Below are 23,322 nucleotides of genomic sequence, written 5' to 3' on the forward strand. Positions count from 1 at the left end.
CCGAGGCCCACCTTTGGCTGTCCTTTCACCTCCCTGGCAAGGGCTCTGCTTCTGGCCTGAGCCTCCTCCCATCTCCACTTGGCGAGTCTCTCTAGGTTCTCAGAAGCCTGGGATAGGACACTGGACGCCAGCCCAGTTCATGGAGCAGAAGCTTCTCCCGCTGCTCCAGACCAGTGTCTGGGCGTTGGAAAGTGTGGCCAATAGAAGCCCTAATCCAGTAACCACGCTCTGTGCCTGAGCAAAGGGCTTCCTGTCCCTCCGCTCGAACCAGCACACAGACGGTTGCTGTTGACCCAAGAGGAGGCCTGGCATTTCCGGATCCTGGGCCACCTTTCACCTTTCTGGGCGGGATTATCTCTCGCCCTTCCTTAATTGTGGGGATAATGTTACCTTCTTAGGTCCTTGAGGGGAATGGAAGAGTGTTTTGTAAAGGCTCTGCCCTCAGCGGTGTTGTATGGACTCATTCTCACTATGGTGTAAATGACTGAGTGGAAGTAAGGATGTGCCCATCCCAGGAGGGTGAAAAGGCTGCCAGGTGCCTATGCAGAACTGGGTTTTAGCTCTGGTTCAGCTGCCTCCTCAGATGTGTGACTGTGGCACTTAACAACCCCAGAACTGTTTCCTAATCTGTAAAAAGAAAGGGCCGGATGAGATAGCTCTTAAGAGCCTTCCTGTCTTCACAGTGGTAGGGGAGATTTGCTTCCTAACAGAGAGCTCAAAGAACAGCTGCCCTTTCTCAGACGTGCACTCCGTGCGAAACCTACTTTCTCTCTAACCAGTTCAGGGCCCGAGGAGGTGTCCTTGATTATTCCTGTCTTGTGAGCAAAGCAACAGAAGTTCGGAGTTAAGTAACTTCCCCAAGTCACACAGGTTGGGGCGGGGAGAATGGGGGGAGGGCAGAGAGGTGACTAGTCTTAAGCTATTAGACAACCACTGTAAATCCTGTGCAAGCGCCGCCCTAGCCTATGTATTGTCCAAATGTGTCTTAAACTACCCCAGGGGTGGGGAGAAGTGTCTCTAAGACAGAATCAGTTTGTGTGCAAGTGATCCTCCAGGCTGGAAATGAGGCAGTTAGCAGAAAGACATCCTCGGTGAGGGCCTGTGCCTGTAGAGAGGAGGGGCCCCATGAAGCCATCCGTTAGTTTGCACGGCAACCTCCTCCTGCTGGGAAAGGTGAGGCCCAGATTTGAACCTGAGTCAGGAGTCTCCACCTGCCTAATTCTCCTCCCTGGCCTCCTCCCATGGTATCTCAGCCGGTGACCAGATAGGCCTGGGCTCCAGCCAGACCTACTCTGGTGAGGAGGGATGAGGGGCAGCTGAGAGGAGCGTGTGCAGGGAGGGGGCAGGCCAGACCGAGAAGTATGTAAGTGACAGGCACTGCCTCGAGGAGCTGAGCCCAATGTCACAAAGCAGGTAGCTTCTGTGTGGGCATGACACCCCCGAGAGATGTGGGACCAGCCTCTTCACATGCTGCTCCCTGGGGTGTCTGAGAACCAGAGATGGGGGCACCGCGACCTGCCCACCTCTTGCCCACCTTGAGCCCAGGGAGTAGGAGGTGCTTATTGGGGTCTCTGGGCTCCCACCCCCTGCAGTCAGAGCAGCTTCTCTTGGACCTTCACCTTGCCTTTGGAGGAGTGGGGGCCTGGAGAAAAGAAGGGACCTGCCCAGGTTCATGCAGAGAAAGGTGCAGAGCTGCTCCCCAGGCCTCCTTCCTCTTTTCCTGGGACCCCTCCTCTGCTTCTCCATCCAGTCCTACCTCCTGGGCTTGGGCTGTGTCTTTAATTCTTAAAACTCTGCTCCCATTTCTTCTGAAAGCCCCAGTGACCAAAGAGATGCCACCCCCTGCTTGCTCTTTGTGGGCACCTCATCTGTCCCCTCATCTGGGGATAGAATTGCTGGGTCATGGAGTGGCCTTCTCATCAGCCTTATCAGAACCTGCCAAACGATTTTTAAGTGGTTGTCACAGACACTCCATTAACACTGCCTGAGAAGCGTTCCAGTGGCTCCTGTTCTCTGTAGGACTTGGTGTGTTAGTCTTTTTCATCGTAGCCAATCTGGTGGGTGTGTGGGAGTGTCTCATGTGATCTAATTAGCGTTTCTTTATATGGCCGAGCGGCGCCCCTCTACGTGGGACTGCTGGCCAGTTGGGTGTCTTACTTTGTGATATAAGAATCCCAAGAACCCTCTTCTGCCTGGTGATAGGCCTCTGTTCTCTGAATGGTATCTTCTGATGAAAAGAAAATCTTAATTCTAATGCAGTCACTTTTTTTTTCTCAAAGTTTGCTTTCATGTTAGTGCTTTTTGTGTCCTGTCTGAGAAATCTTTATTCTGAAGTCATGAAGGTAGTCACCTATGTTTTCTTCTAAAAGCTGTATGGCTTTATCTTTCATATTGAGATCGATGACCCATTTCGAATTGACTTTCATGGGTGGTGTGGGTTAGGGCCCAATTTTTCATTTTACTTTTCCATTTCAATATCCAATTGACCCAGCACCACTTATTGAAGAGCCTACCTTTTCCCTACAGCGCTGCCTTTGGGTCTTTTATACTGTGTGGCTGTATAGGTGTGGGTCTTTCTTTGAACCAGCAATAGAGTGTCTTAATTACTATGTCTCAGTTCTGATAATATGAGTCTTCCCTATTGTTTTCTATCTGTTCCAGATGGCCTTGGCTATTCTTAGACCTTTGCATTTTCATATACAATATTGGGCCTTCCAAACCGTGAACAGAGTACATCTTTCCATTTATTTAGATCTTCTTTAATTTCTCTCAGTGATAATTTATGGTTTTCAATAGATTTATTCTTAGACAATGGTGTTTTTGTGAATGGTATTTTAAGATTTCATTTTCTATTTGTCTGTCACTAGTATATAGGAATATGGTTGATTTTTGTGAGCTGTTTTTATATTCCACTGATGGTGCTAAATTAATTTAATAATTCCTCTTTAGATTTTGTTGGGGGAAGCTGCTTTGGGGTGTGGCCCAGCCATGGTGCAAGACCCACTGGCTTTGAACTGTGGGCTGGATATGGAGGTAGAGAGGGAAGAAGACAGATTCAGCTAGCCAGGCCGGCAGAGCCCCGAGGGCTAAGCTGGGGTACAGAAGCCTCAGACTTTGCCAGTGTCGAGCCATGGTACAGGCACTTGTCTTCCCCTCACATTGGAAGTTGCTGCCCTGGCCGGGAGCTCAGCCTACCATGCCCTTCTGGGAAGGGAAGCCTGGGTTCTGATTCTGCCCTTTAAACGGCAGTCTGTGTGAGCTTGAGTACATTGCTGAACCTCCTCACCCACAAGGAAGGATGGGTAATCCTGTCTCTCACCCACTCAGTACCTGACAAACATTTGGTGAATTGATTTCACTCACTAGTGTTATCCCTTGTCCCCATGGAGTGTTTCTGAACTTTGCCAGAAAGTTCCACAGACCAGGGGCTGCTGATGAGGGTGCCAGACATGGGGTGGAGGTAGCCAACTCCCATTGTATTCCGAGAAGCTTCAGTGCTGCTCAGTCAGTCCTTTGGGACTTGTGTTCAGCAACATACTGAAGACACCATGCGAGGCTGCCCCTCTCCCAGAAGGAACTCAAGTTACTCTTCAATAAAAGTCTTGGCAGGAGTTCCTGAATAATCTTGCCTTCTCTGTGATCCCTGATATAGAAAAGGATGGAATTTAATTATTCTGTCCTGTCCACCAGCCCTAAGGCTGGGCCTGGCGGGCAGCCACATCTCTATCCCACCAGCAGGCTCCCCGGTCCCTGATGGGGTTCATTGCTCTGGTATGTGTTGAGGAGCATAGGGGAGGCACAGGGCAGGGCCCCTACCATCGGCCTGAGCTTGCTCTCTTTACCCTTCCTTTTGGGATGTGTGGCTGAGAGAAATCCAGTCTGTTTGCGATTACCTGGATAAGCCGTTCTCTAGAAGTTCAATGGACAGGTGGCTTTCCAGGCCGCCCCAACCAGGGCACCTAGCTCAGTCCACCATGGTCTCATGGGAAGGGAGACCTGGATTCTGATTCTGCCCTTTAATTGACAGTCTGTGTGGCCTTGAGTGTCTTGCTGAACCTCTCTGACTGTCAACCTCTCTACTACCTTAGAGCTGCAGGCTGAACTGGAGATACCAGGACTGGAGAAATCTAGAATTTACCATGCCCTCATTGCCCCAGGTGCCTGGAGAGCCCCGAGGCCTCTAAAAATCTAGCCTGCAGCTAGCTAGCTTCCCCCCAAACATCTCCAAGCCTTATGGCTAATTGGATTCCCACCTGGTACAGAAGCTTAAGTAGGGGACTTCGTGAGGTCTGTTTGGGCAGGTTTCCAGTGCAAGGTCAGACAGAATCCCGTAACGGTGAGGAGTGGTGGGCCCCGTCCTGCATAGGAGAGGCACACCGATGGGCACTGCCCCTCAGCACGGTCACTTATATGTCCAGAGGCCCTTGAGGGTGAGGCCACTGATCCCTGGGTCCTTGTCACAGATAGTACTACAGAAGGAACAAAGTACTAAGTAGGGTTGCTAAAATGTTGTGTTTTTATTTCCTAAATCTGGTAGTGCCATCTTTAAGGCAGCTGGAGCTGAATCACAGAGCCCTCCTGAGTTCGGGAAACGCTGCCCTGGTTGATGAGTCTCGTTAGGACCTATTTGTGGGTAGGGCCTTATATCAGTCAGTTTCCCCAGAGAAACAGAACCAAGAAGGGGTGTGTGTGTGTGTGTGTGTGTGTGTGTGTGTGTGTGTATCCATATATGTATATCTACCTATCTATCTCTAGAGATGTATGTTAAGGATTTGGCTTATGCAATTGTAGGAGCTGGCAAATCTGAAAGCCTTAGGGCAGCCAGCAGGCTGGAAACTCAGGAGGATCTGCTGATGCAATCTTGAGGCAGAGTTCCTACTTCTCTGGGAAACCTCAGTTTTGCTCTTAAAATCTTCAGCTGGTTAGATGAGGTCTACCCACATTATTTGGGGTAACCTCCTTTACTTAAAGTCAACTGGTTGTAGATGTTAACCACATCTGCAAAATAACTTCACAGCAACACCTAGACCGGTGTTTGACCAAACAATAGCACCAGAGCCTGGCTAGGTTGACACATACAATGAACCTTCTCAGGCCTCCAGCCTCCCTTCAGCCACTGAGTCTCAAGGCTGCTAATCCTAAGGGGCCACAGATATGGGGGGAAACTGGTTCCTCTCACCCCAGACCAGAAATGTGAGCTTCAGGGCCATTCCCCTCATGCACTTTGTGGTGTGTCTTCACATTGATCTCTTCTGAGACCTGTCACATTTCTCAGGGGTGGGCCAGGGAGAGAGTATCAGGCCCATTTTATTGATGAGGAGACCAAGACTTGAAGTCCAGTGATGTTGCAAAGGTGTTGGCTTGGCAGTGGAACCAGATCTTTAGATTCTTCTTCACCTTCAGGACACATGCAAATATCTTCTTATAATGTAGGACAAGCCCAGTGAACTGCGGATGGGCCTCATGCCTGTGCTCAATGGTTGGGCCCTACAGAGAAGGAGGACTCCTTGGGTAGGCTCATCTGCCATAAGGCCATGAACTTGGCCAACTTCCTTTCCTCTCTGGGCCATGGTTTCCTACCTGTGATGATTTTCAAGGTCTTTTCCTCCTCTGTTCAGAAGACTAAGAACTATGAACAAATGACCCTCAAGGGATGCTTGTTTCATTCAGTCCATGAATATTTATTAAGACCCTACTGTGTGCCTGCTAACATGTGAAACCAGAGGTGATTCATGCAGAGGGGAACAGAGGCCATAGTCTCACATGAGCAGGGAGTTGCCCTCAGTGTGGTAGTGGCCCAGGGGTGGGATAGCCACGCCAGGAGCTGAGAGCTGGGGAAAATGGAAAAGCCAGGGCCTGAGGTGCTGGGAGCCACTGTCAGAAGCTGGGACACAGGGACCAGGGAAGGTCGAAACTATTCCCCCTCAGTTCTCCCACTCTACATAACAACCCAATCGAGGTAGGGATGGTTGGTCCTATTTTTAGATCCAGAAACTGAGCCAAAAGAATAAAATGTCACCCAGAAATTTTAGACAAACAAGGGCAAAACACCCATAATCCTACCACTGCAACTATTTCTATTTTTCCTCATTCCATTCCTTGACTATTCATCTTTTATATAATTGTAAACAGAATACAGATACAAGTTTGTGTATTGTTTCCATAGCATCACGAGCAGGCTTCATGTTTTTACCCAGTTAAAATTTTAATTATATTATGTATATTGAATATGTTTATTGTTTTATAAAGACAAATAGTCCTTTAAAGCTTACAGTGAGAAAGAGTAGTCTCCTATATACCTCTTTACTCCCAATTTTTATTCCCTTTAGTCAAGCCCTTTGTTTTTTGGTTAATCATCACACGAGGATATTTTTTCCATTGATTTTTAGAGAGACTGTAAAGGAGGGGGAGAGACAGAGAGAAAGAAGCATCGATGTGAGAGAGACACATCAATTGGTTGCCTCCCGCACGGACCAGCCAGGGCCAACATGGAGCCTACAACCAAGGTATGTGCCCTTGACAGGAATCAAACCCAGGACCCTTTAGTCTGCCAGCTGACGCCTGTCCACTGAGCCAAAACGGCTAGGACAAGCACTTTTTTCTGGTGGGGGGCTTTCCTCTGTAGTGCTAACATTTACACATTGCTATTTCTCTTGGTTTTTCATCTTGGAGAGTTTCTGTTGACTTTCTCCTGTGCAAGGGTCTGGTGTGGTTTTTTCCCCCCATCCCTGATCTAGCTTCCATGTCCTCTACTCCTCCCCAACTCCCAAATAATTGTATCAGAATTTGGGTTAGATCAACAGACAATGAATAGAGTACTATAACAAAGCAAATGCTATTCACAGCCGATTCAGGTTAGTATACCAAGGCACTTCTCTTCACTTTAGACTTTTCATTTTTCTGGAAATTAATAATTCTTATATGCTTAGTTTTTTATGCCATGTCATAGAGATGTATCACTTGGCATGTCACTAATTCACCCCAGATTTTCCAAAAGAAGCTTAATTCTCTCTTCCTTGCGTTCACACACATCAGGGGCTCTCTCCTTTCTAGAACCCTCTGTGTCCTGATCTAGTGTGGTTGGGTCGCGCTCCAGCCTCTTGCACACTGTCATCGTGTGACATTCCTTCATTTCCCTTCTTAGGATATTCCTTTATCTCGCTCCCATGTTGAACTTGTCTTTATTTCCCTGTTTTGGGTCCTGTCTCTAGTTTACTGTTTGTTTTGGTGGAGCACATCCTCAACATCTTCATGAGAAGGAGTGCCTGGAGTATACATATTTAAGGCCTCCCATGGGTACAAATGCTTTCATTCTCTGCTCAAACCTTGGGGGGTAGTTGAGCTGGGTACAGAATCTTAGCCAGAAAATCCTCTTCCCTCAAAAGAACACCTCTGTCTTGAAGACTGGAGAGAGCCTATGGGCATTAGAGAAAGCGCAGATGGTGTGTCCTGGCAGGAAGTGGTTGACCTGGCCTGGATGTAAGTGTGGTAGTCAGAGCAGAAGGCACAGAGACCCGTGCAGGCTGGCTAAGCCTAGCCAAGATGCGACTTTTTCCTGAGAGCAGTGAGAGCTGTTCAATGTTTCTGACAGAGGGTGAGATGACCAAAGTCTCACTAGTGGAGGAAGCTCTTAATTGACCTCCAGACACCAGAGCAGATGGAGGGAAGCACTAAAAGAATGTTTGGCCAAAGGTTAACCTCTTGGGAAGAGCAGGGCTAACCCTGTGCGTAGTAAGATAGAAGGTGCCAGATGTATTTGTGCTGGAGGTTCTATCTCAGCCTATCTCTTGTCCTATTGAAGAAACTGAGGCCACTCAAGACCTCCTTATCCTGTGGTCTCGTAGGAGCATTCATGATCAATCTACCTGGCCTACCCTGACCCTGTCCCCCCAGCCTTTGGCTCCATTGACCTCCTTGAAGCCCTCTTCTCCTAATAGGGCCTAAGAGTCTTGCCTAGGGGTAAGTTCTCAGGGGGATTTTAGGGATCTCCTCCAGCTGGGTCATGCTGGGTTGGCTTTCTGGGAACATCCACCCTGTACATGCCCCCTGCATGCAGTCCCATCTCTAAGACCTCTCACAGAGAGAGCTGGGTCTTTGGGGGATAGGACCACTCTTCTCCCTGCTGGAATCTCATGGCCCAAGCCTCACAGTGGACTCACTCTGCCTCTTTAGATTCCTCCGCAGTAGCCAACTCCTACCCCAGGGATGAAACCCCTCTCAGGGGTCAGGTCTTGGGAATCCAGCCTCATTCAGGAGGAAGGTCCAGAATTTTGGGTGCAGAGCTATCACCAGTTGTAGTGCTGGCCAAGGGCAAATGGCAGGCGGATTGGCAACTACCATCTTGCTGTAGGTGGACAGAGCCCAGCAGGGAGAGCCCAAGGGCAAGGGTACGGTGCCAGGAGAATTGAGTCCAGGACCCTGAAGCCCTTGGAGCTGATCCAATGTAAACTCCTTCACAAGTGGGAAAAGTGAGGTGCAGAGAGGTGAGATGCAGGCCTCTCAGCCACACCGTGAGTCTGTGGTCTCTATAGCGTTCCCTTTCCTCTGACCACACCAAGGAGTTAGTGTCTGCCTCTCTCTCTCCCTCTCTCTCTCTCTCTCTCTCTCTCTCTCTCTCTCTCTCTCTTTCTCTCTCTCTCTTACTTTTTCTATCTCTGTCTCTCTTTCACACACACACACACACACACACGCACACACACACACACCTGTTTGTCTGGCACATCCACACTTCCAGCATATTGGCAAAGATTTCCTGATACCTGTGTCCTCGACACTGGGGACTTGTGTGGTGGCTGGGCGCTTACCGGCCTGAAGCGGGTAGGAACATGGGAACCACGGAATCTCAGAAAGTTAAAGTCTTCATGTGAAGAGGGGAAACCAAGGCCCAGAGCTGGGCAGGCGGGGCCTCAACCAGTCACAGAGCCAGTCATCCCATCAGCGCCGTTTCCACCTCTCTCCCCATGAATAATTGGAGAAAGCTAAGCAAACATAATTTAATTGCCTGTCGATGACAGAATGCCAGGGGAGCCATAAACCCCGCCTGGTCTCAGAGCGCCTGCCAGGGCAGGTGGCACGGGGAGGCCAAGCTGACGGACTCGCCCCTGCCCGTTGGCTGGGCCTCCGGGGCCTCTCTGCGGCTGGGGACCTGGACCCCCTGTGCCCACCAACAGCCAAGCAGCTCCTCACTTGCCAAACAGGGCGCCCGGTGCCAGAGCAAACTGGGCCCGAGCCCAGCACACTTTCCAGAAATAGGTTCCTGCGAGAGCCCGAGGCTCCCCTCCCTCTGCTGCCCTTCCCCTCTTCAGGGAGTCCTATTTGTTGCCTCAGATCCTGGAAACACTTTGTTCAAGGTCCATAACCGCTGTAGAATGTTCCATGGGTGGGGCTGGGGCTCTAGTTTACAACTTACCCATGCCCAGCCTCCTGCTCTTCCTGCTGCCCCAGGTGGGGTGCACCCTCCCACGTGGAGAGGAGGGGAGCTGGGGCTCACGCATCCTGCTCTCTGGAGTCAGCCTGTTTCCCGTGAGATATGGCTGCTCAGGAGGGCTCCTGGGCCTTGGCTGCGAGGGCAGGCACCCTCCTCCTTACTGCCCTGCCGCTCACCCTGTCAGTCTTAGCACAGTCACCAAGGGGCTCCTGGGCACCCCCCGTGCCTCCAGGTGGACGAGGGGATGGTTGTCTGTGGCGGGCTGATGGATGGGGTGTAGGGTGGGTGGATGGATCATGGGACTCTGTTTTGTTCTCTGTCTTTCCCATTAAAAGCTCCTTTCAAAGGCCCAGGACCTGACATCCTGGGCTGTCTATACTTGAGAAGGAGGCACTAAAGCGACTCAGGCTCCTTCCCTGTGGTTTGGCCTTATTGCTGGGGGCCTTTGGGACCCAGCTACTTCATAGGGGGGCTCCCCCAATGTCAGTGCCTGTGGGCCTTTCTCCTCAGGTGGGTCCCTGTGCCCAGGGGATACTGCCCTTCTCCCACCTGGAGGGTCTGGTCCTCTCCGATGTGAGGAGGCTGGGCCTCGGCCACGGGCTGTGTTCCCTTTATGAGCAGCACTCATCTGCTGAGGGTCTCCTCTGCCCGTCGCTGTGCTCTGTGGTTTATACCTTTCCCTTTCTTTACCATCCCTTCCCCGGAGAAACTAGAGGGAATCGATATGTACAACCTCCCCCTCCCCCATTCAACCCCCAACCCCCACCCCCCCCCCTCTCTTGCTGGTCTTTGTGAAGTCCTGCCCGACCTGAGTCAGACAACTGTATACATTCTTCTAGTTGTTTTAAAGTTTCCGTGTTTATACCTCAGTCTTTAATCTGTTTTATGTATTGAGGTTACTGACAAGGTTTATTGGGGGGAAAAGTTCTGTTCCTAAAACATGCCTATAAACCACTGGCTGGGCCCAGCCCAGGGGAACAGGGAGGGCGATGAGGGTGAACGCCCGAGTAGTAGGCCTTCTGGACCCAGGCAGGGCTGGTGAGCAGGAAGCAGTGGATGTCAACCCCCTGGGCCCCAAGGCCGGGCACTCCTGGCAAGGACACCGCCTGGACCACCTATTTCCATGGCCCAAGTGTCCCCTGGCCATCTCCGCCCACTGCCCTCACAGAGCAACAGAGACATTGGCAAGGTGACTTGCATTCAGTGACAGCGATGGGGACCTTTCCAGGGACAGCCTGGCGTGGGACCCGTGGACCTGCTGGTGGACGTGCAGGCCTCACTGCAGCCCAGGGGCCTCCACACAGCCAGTGGAATCTGTTGAGTTACCCAGCTCCTCTCGTGCATGTGTGTCTGTTTAACCAGATGGGTTCCTGTCGGGCCAGGCTTTGAACTGAGCAAGGAATTCAGGTGTCCCCTGACTTCCAGAGCAATAAAAGCTCTTTGGAACAGCTTTGAACCATCTATTTCCTCATTAAAGAGCTCTGGCTCTCTGGGAAGACAGACATAGAAAGATAATTACAGCCCAGGGAGTCGTGTGCCTGGGGGTTAACCATCATGGGCCTCCTAGTGGGCCTTCCGGCTTCAGGCCTCCCACTCCTCCCACTGTACACTTTGCTGCCAGAGTGAACTTGTAGAAATGCAAACTGACCTTGATTTTCCCCTCCTCCAGCAGCTGCCCGTTGGCCTCAGGAGTTCCTCCTGCCAGAACCTCTGTGCTAAGGCCCCGGCTCCAGCGTTGGGGGCCCCGAGGGGTGCTGTGCTCTGGCCAGGCTGCTGGCAGACCCCTCTTCGGTTCCCCTGCAGGCCTTAGCACCTGTTCTTCCCCTGCTGGACCTGGCCTCTCCCTCTTCCTCACCTGGCCAATCACTCTACCAGTATGTCCCTCGGGCCTCACTTTTGATGCCAATGACTCCAGGATGCCCTCCCGGACCTCCAACCCCCACCCCAGCCTGGCTTTGGTGACCCCATGATGCTCTCTTGCACGTGCTGTTCTTACAGCTCTAGCATAGACCTTACCAGCTGTGCCTCTGACACTGCAGTCCTCAAAGTCGGGGAGCACATTTCATTTGCTGTCCATTCATCAACTCTCAGATATTTCTGGGCCCCTACTTTGTGCCAGGTGCTGAGGCTCATGAGCAAACAAAACAAACACAGACCCCTGCCCTCAGGAAGCTCACAGGCTGGCTCGGTGCTGGCGCAGGCACTTCGCTGGATAAACGGATGGCACTAGGTGCTGTGGTGCCCAGAAAGGAGGCTCGGGGGCCAGGCAGGTTGCACGGAGGAGGGGATGCTTAGGATGATGCCCTGATGGATGGGTAGGAGTTTTCCGGGCATACAATCAAAGAGTTCCCTGCTTCCTTACCCAGAGGCTGTCCTGGTGGCTGGGTGGCTCTCTCCCCAGGATCTACACTCCCCCTTCACCTGGCTCCTCTTCTCTTGCAGAATGCATGAACTGTACCCGGCTCAGCGACATGAGTGAGCGACTGATCACGCTGGAGGCCAAGGTCAGACAGACTGGGGAGCCTGGTCCCAGAGAGCTGGCTGGGGGGAGGGTGCCTCTGGCACCTGCAGGGTGTGACTCAGGGTGTGGCCCAAGCCTCAGGGAGCCCACCAGGCCTGAGCAGCCTGGTCCCAGGGGTTGGGTGCTACTAGGGCCTAGGCAGCTGTGGGTGGCCTTCTGTAGGCTGGGCCAGCCTCCTGGGGTGGGGGAAGGGAGTGGAAAGAGCAAGAAATCTGAAGGTCCCAGGCAGCAGGCTGGTCTGGGTACAGGCCTCGGGGGCTGAGGGACTGGATGCCTAGAAGTGGACCCTCAAAGGAAGGAGTGGTTGTCCCACCAACCCCGCCCCGAGGGCTGCTTCCCCTAACTCTGGCCCCTCCTCCTGCTGTCTGGCATGGGGCTGGGCACAGAGGAGCTAGCTGATGGAGGAAGAGCTCCCCAGCACTAGCCAGCCCTCGGCCCGTCTACATCAGGGGAAGGAGAAGGTCGCCTCAGAGGCAGAAGGACTTGATGAAGGATAAGTATTTATTTGGGAATGGCCCCAGGTGGCCCTGGAGAAGAGGGAGGAAGTAAGCCAGGGAAGGAAGAATGTGCCAGGTGCAGGCGTGTGGCGGGCAGGTTACCCGGGAGGGCCCCTGGGAGGCAGTGCAGAGCTTGCTGCAGAGCAGACCTCAGGGGTCAGGATGCTCCCGTCCCTCACTGGGCGAGGCGTCTGTTGGGTGGTGTTCCCTGTCACTCTGGCCTGCCCCCCAGCTCACTCATGGCCAGAGAAAGCCATTGGCAGGTACAGGCAGGGAGAAGGCGAAGCAGTGGGGGCCACGGGCTATGCCCCAGCGGGGCCATTCTCAGTAGAACCCCAGAGGTCTGAGAGCAGGCGCTGGTGACTGACTAGAGGGGCTGGGCCTAGGGGAAGACAGACCCCTTGGGGCAGCAAAACTGCAGGGGGTGGGACTGCCTGGCCCAAGGGCAGAGCCAGCACTGGGAGGCTGGCTTTACCTGAGCCCGAGGCAGAGCCCCAGCTGGGGCTGGTTCAGCCCAGGAGAGAGTGCCTTGACAGAGGAGGTGGTGTGACAATGGCCAGCTACCAGGGAGGCCAGAGCACTGAGGTGGGCAGGAGCCCTGAGCAGAGCCAGCTGTTCCCACCCACCTGGCCCTCACGCAGAGACACATGGACACATATGCATACTAGTAGACACATAAAGGTACACATGAACACACGGGCACACATACATAGACACGACGTACAGATACCACATACAGGCACGTAGACACGTAGACACACATACACATACACACAGCCCTTGCCAGCCCGACATGGCCTTTGGCCCTGCCCCTGCCTTGAAAGCTTGACTGTGAGGGCACCTGCCTCGTCAGATGGGGGCTGCAGGTGACTGTCACTGGGGGTCAGACATACGTGGGACCACCCACCAGCTGGGTGACTTTAGCAAGCTCCCGCCTCCTCATCTGCAGAATAGATCAAGCTTCCTGGGGCTGCCAGGGCCTCAGGGGATTTGGTGGCGGGACCCGGCTTTGGAAATGGTTGGATGCTAGGCAGGTGTGAGGGTCGGTGTTATCATCTACTCCACGCCTCTGTTCCCACCATAAGACACAGGTGCACAGGAGACGTCCGTGCAGAGCACAGGACATGAAAGCCCCAGGGCTGGATGGCCTCGTTGTCCCCACCCCTGCTGTGGGAGGGAGGCTCCTCTGGCTGCCCAGGCTCCTTGGGCACAGGCCCGGGTGGGGACCGGTGCCCTCCTGGGGGTCAGTGGCTTTTGGGTGCTGGGGATGGAGGCTTCACAGCGAAGATGCAGCCACATGGGCCAAGCTACACGGGGCTGAGGAATCCCTGGAGGGGTCACCGTGCTGGGGAAGATAATGGGGTGTACTTCTGGCACCCAAGACTTTAGGAAAGGCAGGGTCCCCGGGCCAGCGGCCTGACGGACATTTTCCAGGCACCTGAAGCCTCCGCGTGGTTTGGCAGAGCATCGCCCACAGCCTGCCCTGGCCCCAGCCCAGCACCCCGGGTGTTAAAAGTCACAGCTCCGGGGGAGGACTGGCACAGGGCCAGCTGTCCCCACCCACCTGGCCCTCACCCATGCCCTCCTGCCATGAGCAATTCCTTCCCAAGTCCGCCCAGTCCTGACACCTCCCTCCATCTCCGCCCCAGCAGCAAAGCCAAGGGTGGCGGGCCGGTGGCCAGGCTTGCTCTCCGGCCTGAGGCATCGTGACCCCCTCAGCAGGCTTTGGGGGTGGGGTTGGGGGGGGTGGGGGGAGCAGCAGGATGTGTTCGAGGAACCAGGGCTAGGGTTCCTGTCCTAGCAATAGCCCTGCCTTGGCACATCCCTCCTCGACTCCGGGCCTCATTCTGCTATCCCGTAAAACAGAAGTTGAAGGAGTCACTTCCCTGCTCCTCACAGGGACATTTTGAGGCAGGTATATAGTGGGCAGCTCAGGTGGTTCTTGGGTGGGGAGGAGTGAGGGGAGGTAGCTTGGGTCTGGGATGTGCAAAGAGATGGCTGCACCTATTTCCTCATGGGGAGCCCAGTTCAGCAGCCCACCGCCTCCTGGAGTCCCAGACAGGGGCTGGAAGACTCCTGTCCCAGCTCACCTTCTCGCTGCCTCTACCTGCCTGCTCCAGGCTCAAGCATCTCCTAGAGAGGTAGGGCCACCAGGAGTTTCGTTGGCCTGGGTCAGAGGGCCTTGGGAGGTAGTGGCCTGGAGAAGGAGAGGGTCACAATTTAGCCAAGTTGTCAGGACAGCCCAGCAACCCCGGGGCATGTAACAAGGTCAGATGAGCCTGCAGGGGTCAGAGAACATGGCGCTGGGGCCAGCCAGGCCGGAGGCTGGGGTCTGGTGGCTAACGACAGACAGACGGCAGAGCCAGGCGGCCAGACCCCAGATGGGAGTCAAATCAAGCAGCTGACATAGAGAGCAGCAACCCAAAGGCCTGAAAGCTGAGACTTCTCCCCCGAGGAAGCCCGTTTGGATGTGTCAGGAGAGATGCATTCAGGTACAAGTACCTAGTGGCAGCTATGCCTTGAGGACATGTATTGTTTGTTTAACAAAAAGTCCTGGATTGTTTTGGTGGCTCAAGAACCCAGGCTCTTCACAGCCGCCCCCTTCACCTCTTTAGTGAATTATCTTTTGTCCTCAAGGTCCATGCCTCATGGTGACAAAGTGGCTACTGCAGCTCAAGGCATCACATCCTAACACCGAGTTCAAAAGCAGGAAGTAACCCCCAACAAACTCATTATGTCTCAGTGGCCAGCCCTGGGCTGTATGCCCACCTCCTAATTGCCAGGGAGCTGGAAAAATGAGTACCTGGCCAATCAGGATTCTTTCTCTGGGACCCGCAGGGGGTTCTGGAGCAAGGGAGAAGGGGCGGTGGGGTCCAGACAACCTTCGGGGTCAGCTCGCTCCATCTTCACTCCCTGTAGGTGCTTGAGCTGCCAGAGGACCCCGTCCTAGCCGTTGGTCTGGGACTCCTACCGCCCTCCTTTCCTGGGACAGCTGGGATGGCTGTGGGGGCACAGAAGACAGAAGGCCAGCAGGAAAAAGCTTTCGGCCTTCCTCCCTCTCCTCCCCCTCCATTTTCACTCTGACTTCATGGGCCACAAGGAGTGGGAGGGAGCCCGAGGGGACTTCCCTGCGTGGGGGTCATCGAGGCCTCGGAGTTCGGCTGGCGCCTGGTGCCAAGCAGCCAGACCGCGATGGCGTCATTAGGGCCACTGCCCTGGAAGGCCATGGTCTGGTTTTCTTGGGCCGAGTCCCCACGCCCACTGCCGCCTGCTTGGTGAGCTCATGCCCCGCAGGGTGGGAGCAGCTTCTCCAGAAGGTTGGCCACGGCCAGGCCAGGAGGGCTTGGCCTCGGGCCAGGGCTGATGCTCCCTTAGCCGTGGGCAGTGCTCCTCTGCCCGGTCTGTGGGCTCCGTGGGCCTGGTGTCTGTGTGGGAGGTGCCCCAGGAGGAAGTGAGCCAGGCCTTTTGTGTGGGGACAAGGCTGCATGTGGCAGGTGCCTCTGGGGAGCCCAGAGCCTGGCCATGAAAGGAGAATACCAGGGCCTGCCCCCAGGAGCCACGGTCAGGCACCCCTCTTTTGGTTCCCCCAAGCTGCCCAGCCCCTATTGCTCCTGCCTACTCCCTGTGCAATAGGTCCATATGGGGGTCCCCCCACCCTGAGATACTGCAACTGAACCCACCCCACGCTGGTCACCTTCACCCAGTCTTGCCCTCTCCCATGCCGTCGTTTGACTGGTGGCAATCCCACTGTCCCCAGAGCCAGACCAACAATGGGAGAGCCACTCCCACCTTCATCCACGCCGGCCCCCAAGACCCAGGTCCTGCCAGTTCTCACCCCCATCCTCGCGCCCAACTGACCAGGGTCTGCTGCCTCCTGCCTCCGACAGCCAGCTCTCCCCACTCCCCAGCCCCTCGACTGCCCCAGAGTCCCTGACTGTGACCGTCCAGCCAGCTTCCCAGGGAAAACTCAGCAGTTGAGGCAGAAATCATAACCCCCTCCTCCCCATGGGGTTCCAGGGGTCAGGAGACTGGGTTCCACCTGAAGCTGCTGTGGCCTGAGCCAGCGGGTCCCCTTTTCCTTGCCTTTGCGAGGCTCCCCTGAGGCCAAAGCTGTGGCCTCGCTGTGGAGAGGCGGACGGGGCACCACGTGGGCCTGCCCTGCCGTCTGCTCGCTGAGTGGCCTTGGGCAAGACGCTTGTGGCCTCTGAACCTCTATTGCCACCCGGCCCGCGAGGTGGCCACACTGACCCTGCCTGTCTCGTGGGCTCTTGTGAGGATCAGGTAGGGGAGGGGCTCAACGGAGTCACCAGAGCCTCACAGGGCAGGAGCCCAGCCACCCAGTACAGATGGAAACCTGAGACGCTTGGTTCCCAAGGTCCTCGGAGACTGTCACCTGAGCCCAGAAGCACTGCAGAACTGGTGCTGGTGGTGGTGGTGCTGGTGGTGGTGGTGGGGGGGGGGGATGGTGGTGGTGGTGGTGGTTGTGGGGGGGGATGGTGGTGGTTGGGGGGGGGATGGTGGTGGTGGTGGTGGTGGTTGTGGGGGGGGATGGTGGTGGTGGTGGTGGTGGTTGTGGGGGGGGATGGTGGTGGTGGGGGGGGGGTAGGGTGGGGGGTGGTGGTGGTGGTGGTAGGCGCTCAGTGGTGGTGGTGGTGGTGGTTGGGGGGGGGATGGTGGTGATGGTGGTAGGCGCTCAGTGGTGGTGGTGGTGGTGGTTGGGGGGGGGATGGTGGTGATGGTGGTAGGCGCTCAGTGGTGGTGGTGGTGGTGGTGGTGGTGGTGGTAGGTGCTCAGTGGTGGGGGGGGTAGGGTGGGTGGTGGTGGTGGTGGTGGTGGTTGGGGGGGGGATGGTGGTGGTGGTGGTAGGCGCTCAGTGGTGGTGGTGGTGGTGGTGGTGGTGGTGGTGGTAGGCACTCAGTGGTGGGGGGGGTAGGGTGGGGGGTGGTGGTAGGCGCTCAGTGGTGGTGGGTGGGGGATGGTGGTGATGGTGGTGGTGGTGGTGGTGATGGTGGTTGGCGGGGGGGGGGGGGGGGGATGGTGGTGGTGGTAGGTGCTCAGAGGGCCTTTGCCTCGTACCTGGGAAACAGCCCAGCCCAGGCCTGAGTGCTGTGGAGGTGGCTTGTAGTCATCCCCATTCTGCTGATGGGAAAACAGGCTCACAGAGGGCATGATGCTTGCACAAGGCCGCACAGAGGCCACACGGGAAAGCCCGGGTTCCAGCCAGCCTGTTGGCCGCAGGACCTGAGCCTCCCCCGTCAGACAGCACTTCACCGGCGCCGGGCTCTGGGGACCAACAGCAGGAGGGCACCTGCTCCAGGTGGTCCTGTCCCCCACTCTGGCTGGCCATTGGCACGAAGGGAGCGAACAGGGATGGGATGGAGGGCCCCTCTGCCCAGAGGGTGAGGCGACCGTAGGGAGGAGGGGCAGCTCACTGGAGCCCAGGATCTTCCTCAGGAGGGAAGGGCAGGGCTGGCAGAGGGCCCTGCAGCAGCCAGGGGCCGCAGGAGGGGAGTCAGGTCAGGGGGCCTCGGGGGTCATTCAGGGGATCTGCCACAGAGCCTAAGGTGAGGCCCAGGAGGGGCAGGGCAGGGTGAGACGGGCACCTGTGCAGGGACAATGGAGGTTTGGAGGGGGACTGGGTAGGGTTCGTTTGGCATGAGGCCTTCATCCCCCTGCTGTGTGGAAGAGAGTGGGGGGCTCTAGGAGGTGAGGGGGGCAGATGGAGGTAGGGAGGCAAGAAGCTGCTGTGGGGCCTGGGCCACAGGCCGGGGGAGATGTGTGGCTGACTGCAGGCCGAGGGGCACTGGGGTGGGGCCAGGGAAAGGCCAAATGCACAGGCCCTGACCCTCCTGGAGCTGGGGAGGCAAGTCCCAGGGAGGCCCCCGGACTCGGATGTTGGAGAGGGTTCAGGATGGGACAGAGTGGGGGTTCAGGCCTGGGGTTTGGATACCTTTGGGCAGCAGTGATCATAAAAGCAGGCCCCCCAGACAGGCCCCCCTCACCACCCTCTGACCATCCTCAGACCCCCTGAGTCACGGGAAAGGGGGGTGGGGCTAGTACTTTAGCAGGATTCAGGGGTCTGGCTTCCAAGAGCTGGAGTGAACCTGAGACACCAGACTTCTCCCTCCCCATCGGTCAGATGGACACCAAGGGCAGGGACACACCACGGGGTGGGAGCAGGAGGCCAGACTCCACTTAATGCAGCGGAGGGGCCCCAGTGCCCTCCCCTCCCACTCCGCCCAGGCCCGCCCCGGTTCTCGGTACCTGCCTTCCGGCCCTGCACTGATCCTGGGCACACAGTGCCCCCTGCTGGCCTCTTCAGAGACAACCGGGCTCTGCTGGAGCCGCAGGCCTGGCTCCCAGTTGGAGAGAATTAGGGAGAGAGTTTCCTTGCCCAGGCCCTGGGTCTTGCGGTCTTTGACCCCTGACTCCCGCAAGGGGAGAAGACAGGCTGCTTGCCAGCTGCCCTGAGCGATCACAGCCTCTTTTGTTTTCCTGGAGCTCCTACTAAAATTCCTGTGCCAAACCAGGCCCTTTTCTTTTCTTACTTTTTCTCTCTCCCTCTCTCATTTTCTTTTTTTCTCTCATTTTCCTCCCTCCTTCCCACCTTCCATCTATGCATTCGTCCATCCATCCATCCATCCATCCATCCATCCACAAACATTCCCTGACCATGTATTTGTGCCCTGAGCCAGGCAGTGTGGGGGACAAGCACACCCAGTCCCCCCCTTGTGAGGAGCTAGTGAGGTGGACGTGACCATGGTCATTACTCAGATCCCCAAACCCAGCGATGGCCCCTCTAGAAAATATGTACAGGGACTCTGAAAGTGTCCAGTGGGGACCTGCTTGAGCCTGAGGGTCCAGGAGGGCTCTCCTGAAACGGGAAGGACAGGAGGGCAGGGGTGGGAGAGCATCCAGCGAGGGCAGTGGGGGTCCCACTGAGGAGGGTGACCCCAACCCAGCAGGGGGAGCTGCAGGTCTCGTGGGGCACTCTCCCTGTCCACATGTGTCCCTGGCCTGGCCCAGGCCTGACCCTCTGCCCTTCTCTGGCCCAGGTTCTCCTGCTGGAAGCAGCAGAGCGTCCCTCAAGCCCAGACAATGACCTGCCGGTCCCCCAGAGCACCCCACCGCCCTGGAATGAGGACTTCCTCCCTGACGCTATCCCTCTCGCCCACCCAGGGCCCCGAAGAAGGCCCACAGGCCCAGCCGGTGAGTGCGGCCCACAGGGGAGAGCTGGGGCCGGCTAGAGAGGTCCCGGGCGGGCATGGCTCAGGGAGTCCACAGGTAGGCCCCACACGGGCCTTAGGTCAAACGTGCCCACACGGCGTTCTGAAAACTTGAGCTGCCATTTAAACACTGAGGGATTTCACATAAAAATGAGGACTTCTGGCTTCTTTTAGAAAAATGGAGACTTTGGCCATTGGAACTGGCAGTCCATCATGGAGACAACTGGCTAGCTCTGTCATGCCTGCCCTTCAGATCCTGTCTAGCTCTGCAGTTTGCCCCAGTCCCCACCATTCCTTACTGTATACAGTCCAGCTACTGTCCTCATTAGCTGCCCTGATGCTACCTTAGCATCTTCATTTAGGCCCTCAGCCCAGCCTACTCCTTGGTTGGCCCCTGTCTGCATACCCCCCAGGACGGGGAGCTCACTGCCTCCCACCAGCTCCTGGGGACTCCTCAACAAGCTCTGACTAGCGTTGGAGGGCATCTGCTGCCCTGTTATTTTCTCCCTTCCCTCCACATTTGAAAGTCAGGGATAAAAATTTCTTTCTATAGCTTCCATCCATTGGTCAGGATTCTGTCCTCTGAACCTGTGAATAGTAATAATTGTAGTCATAGTCGCCCGGATCATTGAACGCCTGCCTTGTGCCAGGCACTGTGCTGGGCCTTGACCTGAGTGGGTGTTCAGCTGACACCTGCCAGTCTGGCTCACCTAGGGGGTTTAAGGCGGGTGTCCCCTGACTGGTCAGTGTCCATGCTGTGCCAGTTATTAAACATCCGTACGTCACGCTAGGTTGGACAGATGTCCTTTCTGGTCTTTCCGGTAAGCTCATGAAGCTTGGGGTTACAGAGGAAATTGAGGCTCAGAGAAGTGACCCCTGGGGTTACCAGCGACCCAAGGGTTCTGTCTCCATGATTCTTGTCCCCACTGGAGCCCTTTGAAGGTGATGCTCTCCTTCCCTCTCCACTCTCCCAGTTGAGCCCCCAGCTTCTTAGCACCTCCCAGACTCAGCTCTGAGCACCTGCCTGAGCCCCTCGCTTGCCTCCTCTGCCCTGCTTCATGTGTGTGCCCGTCCTGCGGGAGCAGGAGCAGGGAGGGTGACCCTCGGAGCGGGGAGAGTTGGCATCCAGTAGTCAGTCCTGGGGCTGGGGGAGGAGCAGATATTCTGGGCTCTTCTGAGGCGCTGAGGCTGTGGGAGGAGGGGTGAGCTCAGGCTGTGGGCGAGGGGAGCCTCTCACTGTGGGTTCCCTGGCCCAGTTCTCTGGCCACTGTCCCCAAGGCCTCACCCCAGAGGGCTGGACCACACCCATGTTCTTTAAATCCTTCTTCTGTGACTGAAAAAGGAGCTGCCCTTCCCCGGGAGGACCCAGGCCTTACCCCCTGGGGGTGGGAGGAGAAGGCTGGGAGCCACTCTGGGTCTTCTGGGCCAGACCTTGCTCCCTCCCAGGGAAAGTGCAGTTCCAAGAAATGGCCGCCAGGTGGCGAACAAACCCTACGAATGGTGACACCTGGATTCCCAGAGAGCAGGTGGAGTCTCCCCAAAGCAGCAGCCCGTCAGGCCCTTCCTCCTGGACCACAGTCATGTGGACTCGGAGATGGAAGGGCCTTAAGATCCAGCGCAGCCCCCCCCATCAGTCCAGCCAGCGTTTCTGAGCGCCCTCTCCAGGCATTCCGGAGGGAGGAGGGGCTGTCCCCAGGCCTCACGGTGGTCCTCTTACCTCTGTCTCCTCTCACTCACCCGGGGGGCCTGGAGCCCGCGGAGGTGGGCAGGCTTGTCCTGTGGTGCTTCCTGGAGTCTCCGAGGAGGCCTTGGGGGAACTCTTTGCCACAAGCCGTTTCCCAACTCTGAGCAGGGAGACAGAAGGACTCGGAGAGAGGGAACCTGACTCATCTACAGCCTGGCTCTGGGAACCTGAGCGAGGGGCCACGCCTTCTGGGCCCTCAGTTCCCCCACCTGTCAGATGGAAACAAAGCAGCTCTTGGGATCATCGAGGTCATTCAGTGCAGAAAGGGTGTCAACTGTAATGCCCGACTCCTGGGGCTGAGGTCCCTTTGCCCATCGGGGAAGCCTCAGGTGGACAGGCTCCTGGGGGCAGGGCTGTTCCCACAGCACAGGTGTTCGGCCTGGAGCCGCCCATTAAGCCCAGTGTCCCCAGGCCTCATCTCATTCTCTCCCCAGGGCCCCCGGGGCAGACAGGACCGCCGGGGCCTGCAGGCCCCCCAGGCTCCAAAGGCGACCGGGGCCAGGCAGGAGAGAAGGGCCCGGCAGGGCCTCCTGGTAAGGATCTGGCTCTGTCATTTGTCTCCTGGGGACGGGGACTGGGTTTCTCCCCTGTCTAAGCAGGCGCGTCATCTCGTACGTCCACCGGCACCCTATTGCTGCCCATCCCCCCGCGCTTTAGGGCCTGGTCTCACCCTGGGCTGCAGGAAGGAAGAGAGAGGCTCTGGGGCTGTGGGTGCCAGTGTGGGGGTGGGGCTGCTGGGGTGAGGCTTGTCCTCAGTCATGTGAACTCCTCCTGGGTCCTGCGGGGAGTGACCCCTCATCAGGCTGGTCGCCACCCTGGGTGCTCCTGCCCAGAGCTAGGTCCTAGGAGGAGGCAGAGGGACCAGGCCAGAGCCGTCCCTGCTTCCCTCCCCTGGCACCAGCTGCCCCAGGGCTCCTTGTGCAGGGGGCAGGGAAGGGGGAAGCCATGTCACTTACATCCCAAGATAGCCCTCTAGGAGACTGGTCTAAAGGCCACGGCTGACCCTTGTGGACCCTGTCCCCATTGGGGCCTGTTTCCTGTCAGATATGTTGGCTGCCAGGTCCAGCCCTCGCCTGACTCCTCTTCTCCCCATTACAGGCCTCTTGGGGCCACCAGGGCCCCGTGGGCTACCTGGAGAGATGGGGCGCCCCGGACCCCCTGGCCCCCCCGGCCCAGCAGGCAACCCGGGGCTCCCTCCAAATGGCCCCCAAGGCGTCCTCTACTCCCTGCAGCCACCTACGGACAAGGACAGTGAGTTCTGGCCTGAGGGGAGGGGGGCCTGGGCCACCCCGTCTGCTGAGGGATAGCCCTCCCCAGAGGACCCATGAGGGGCCTATCAGTGAGTGGGGCACTGGCTTGGGAGAGGTGGGGGCCCCGGGAGACCCATACTGACCCCCCAACCTCACGTTGGGCCCAGCCTGACCTGTCCCTGCCTTGGTGCTCAGGTGGGGTCCTGACTCGGCAAAGAGCACCCTGCCCTTTGGCCTGGCCTCAGGTTCTCTGCCAGGATGGCAGCACCATTGAGGTCATCCGCTGCCCCATCTCCTTGTCCCAAGTCCCGCACTGCAGGTCATCTGACGAGTGTTGACTGAGCACCTATTGTGTGTCGTCACTGGGATACAGCAGAGAGAAAAACACTCCGCCCTCAGGGGCCACAGGCTAGTGCAGGGGGGCACCCCTGAGCCCCGGAAGCACTGCCTGCCGTGGGGAAGCCAGCGCTGCAGCGCCGGCCTGGCTGAGGGAGCTGAGGCCCGTGGGAGCGGGAAGGGTTCTATAAGAAGCACAGTGGCAGGACTGACTTAACATGTTGTGGAGAGGGGATGGGTGGGTACGTCCAGGACCCCGTGGTGGGGGGACCTTTGTCAGCTGCTGGGGAAACCCCACCTCCTGTCCTGCTGGTGCTTCTG

At 56.7% G+C, this 23,322-nt stretch overlaps 1 protein-coding gene across 2 annotated transcripts in view; it reads left to right on the top strand.

Annotated features, from left to right (window-relative positions):
- The window catches only part of COL26A1 (collagen type XXVI alpha 1 chain), a gene marked incomplete at its 5' end in the record, with an annotated part of 168,642 nt that overhangs the window by 133,011 nt on the left and 12,309 nt on the right, over window positions 1-23,322 (top strand). For both annotated transcript variants that reach the window (XM_081088758.1, XM_081088759.1), the window contains 4 exons: window positions 11,870-11,931; window positions 19,501-19,654; window positions 21,850-21,948; window positions 22,514-22,666. In XM_081088758.1, the coding sequence (XP_080944884.1) occupies window positions 11,870-11,931; window positions 19,501-19,654; window positions 21,850-21,948; window positions 22,514-22,666 (468 nt within the window). The remainder of the gene's footprint in view (window positions 1-11,869; window positions 11,932-19,500; window positions 19,655-21,849; window positions 21,949-22,513; window positions 22,667-23,322) is intronic.

Source organism: Myotis nattereri (assembly GCF_964212035.1).
Source record: "Myotis nattereri genome assembly, chromosome: 4".
Lineage (NCBI taxonomy): Eukaryota > Metazoa > Chordata > Mammalia > Chiroptera > Vespertilionidae > Myotis > Myotis nattereri.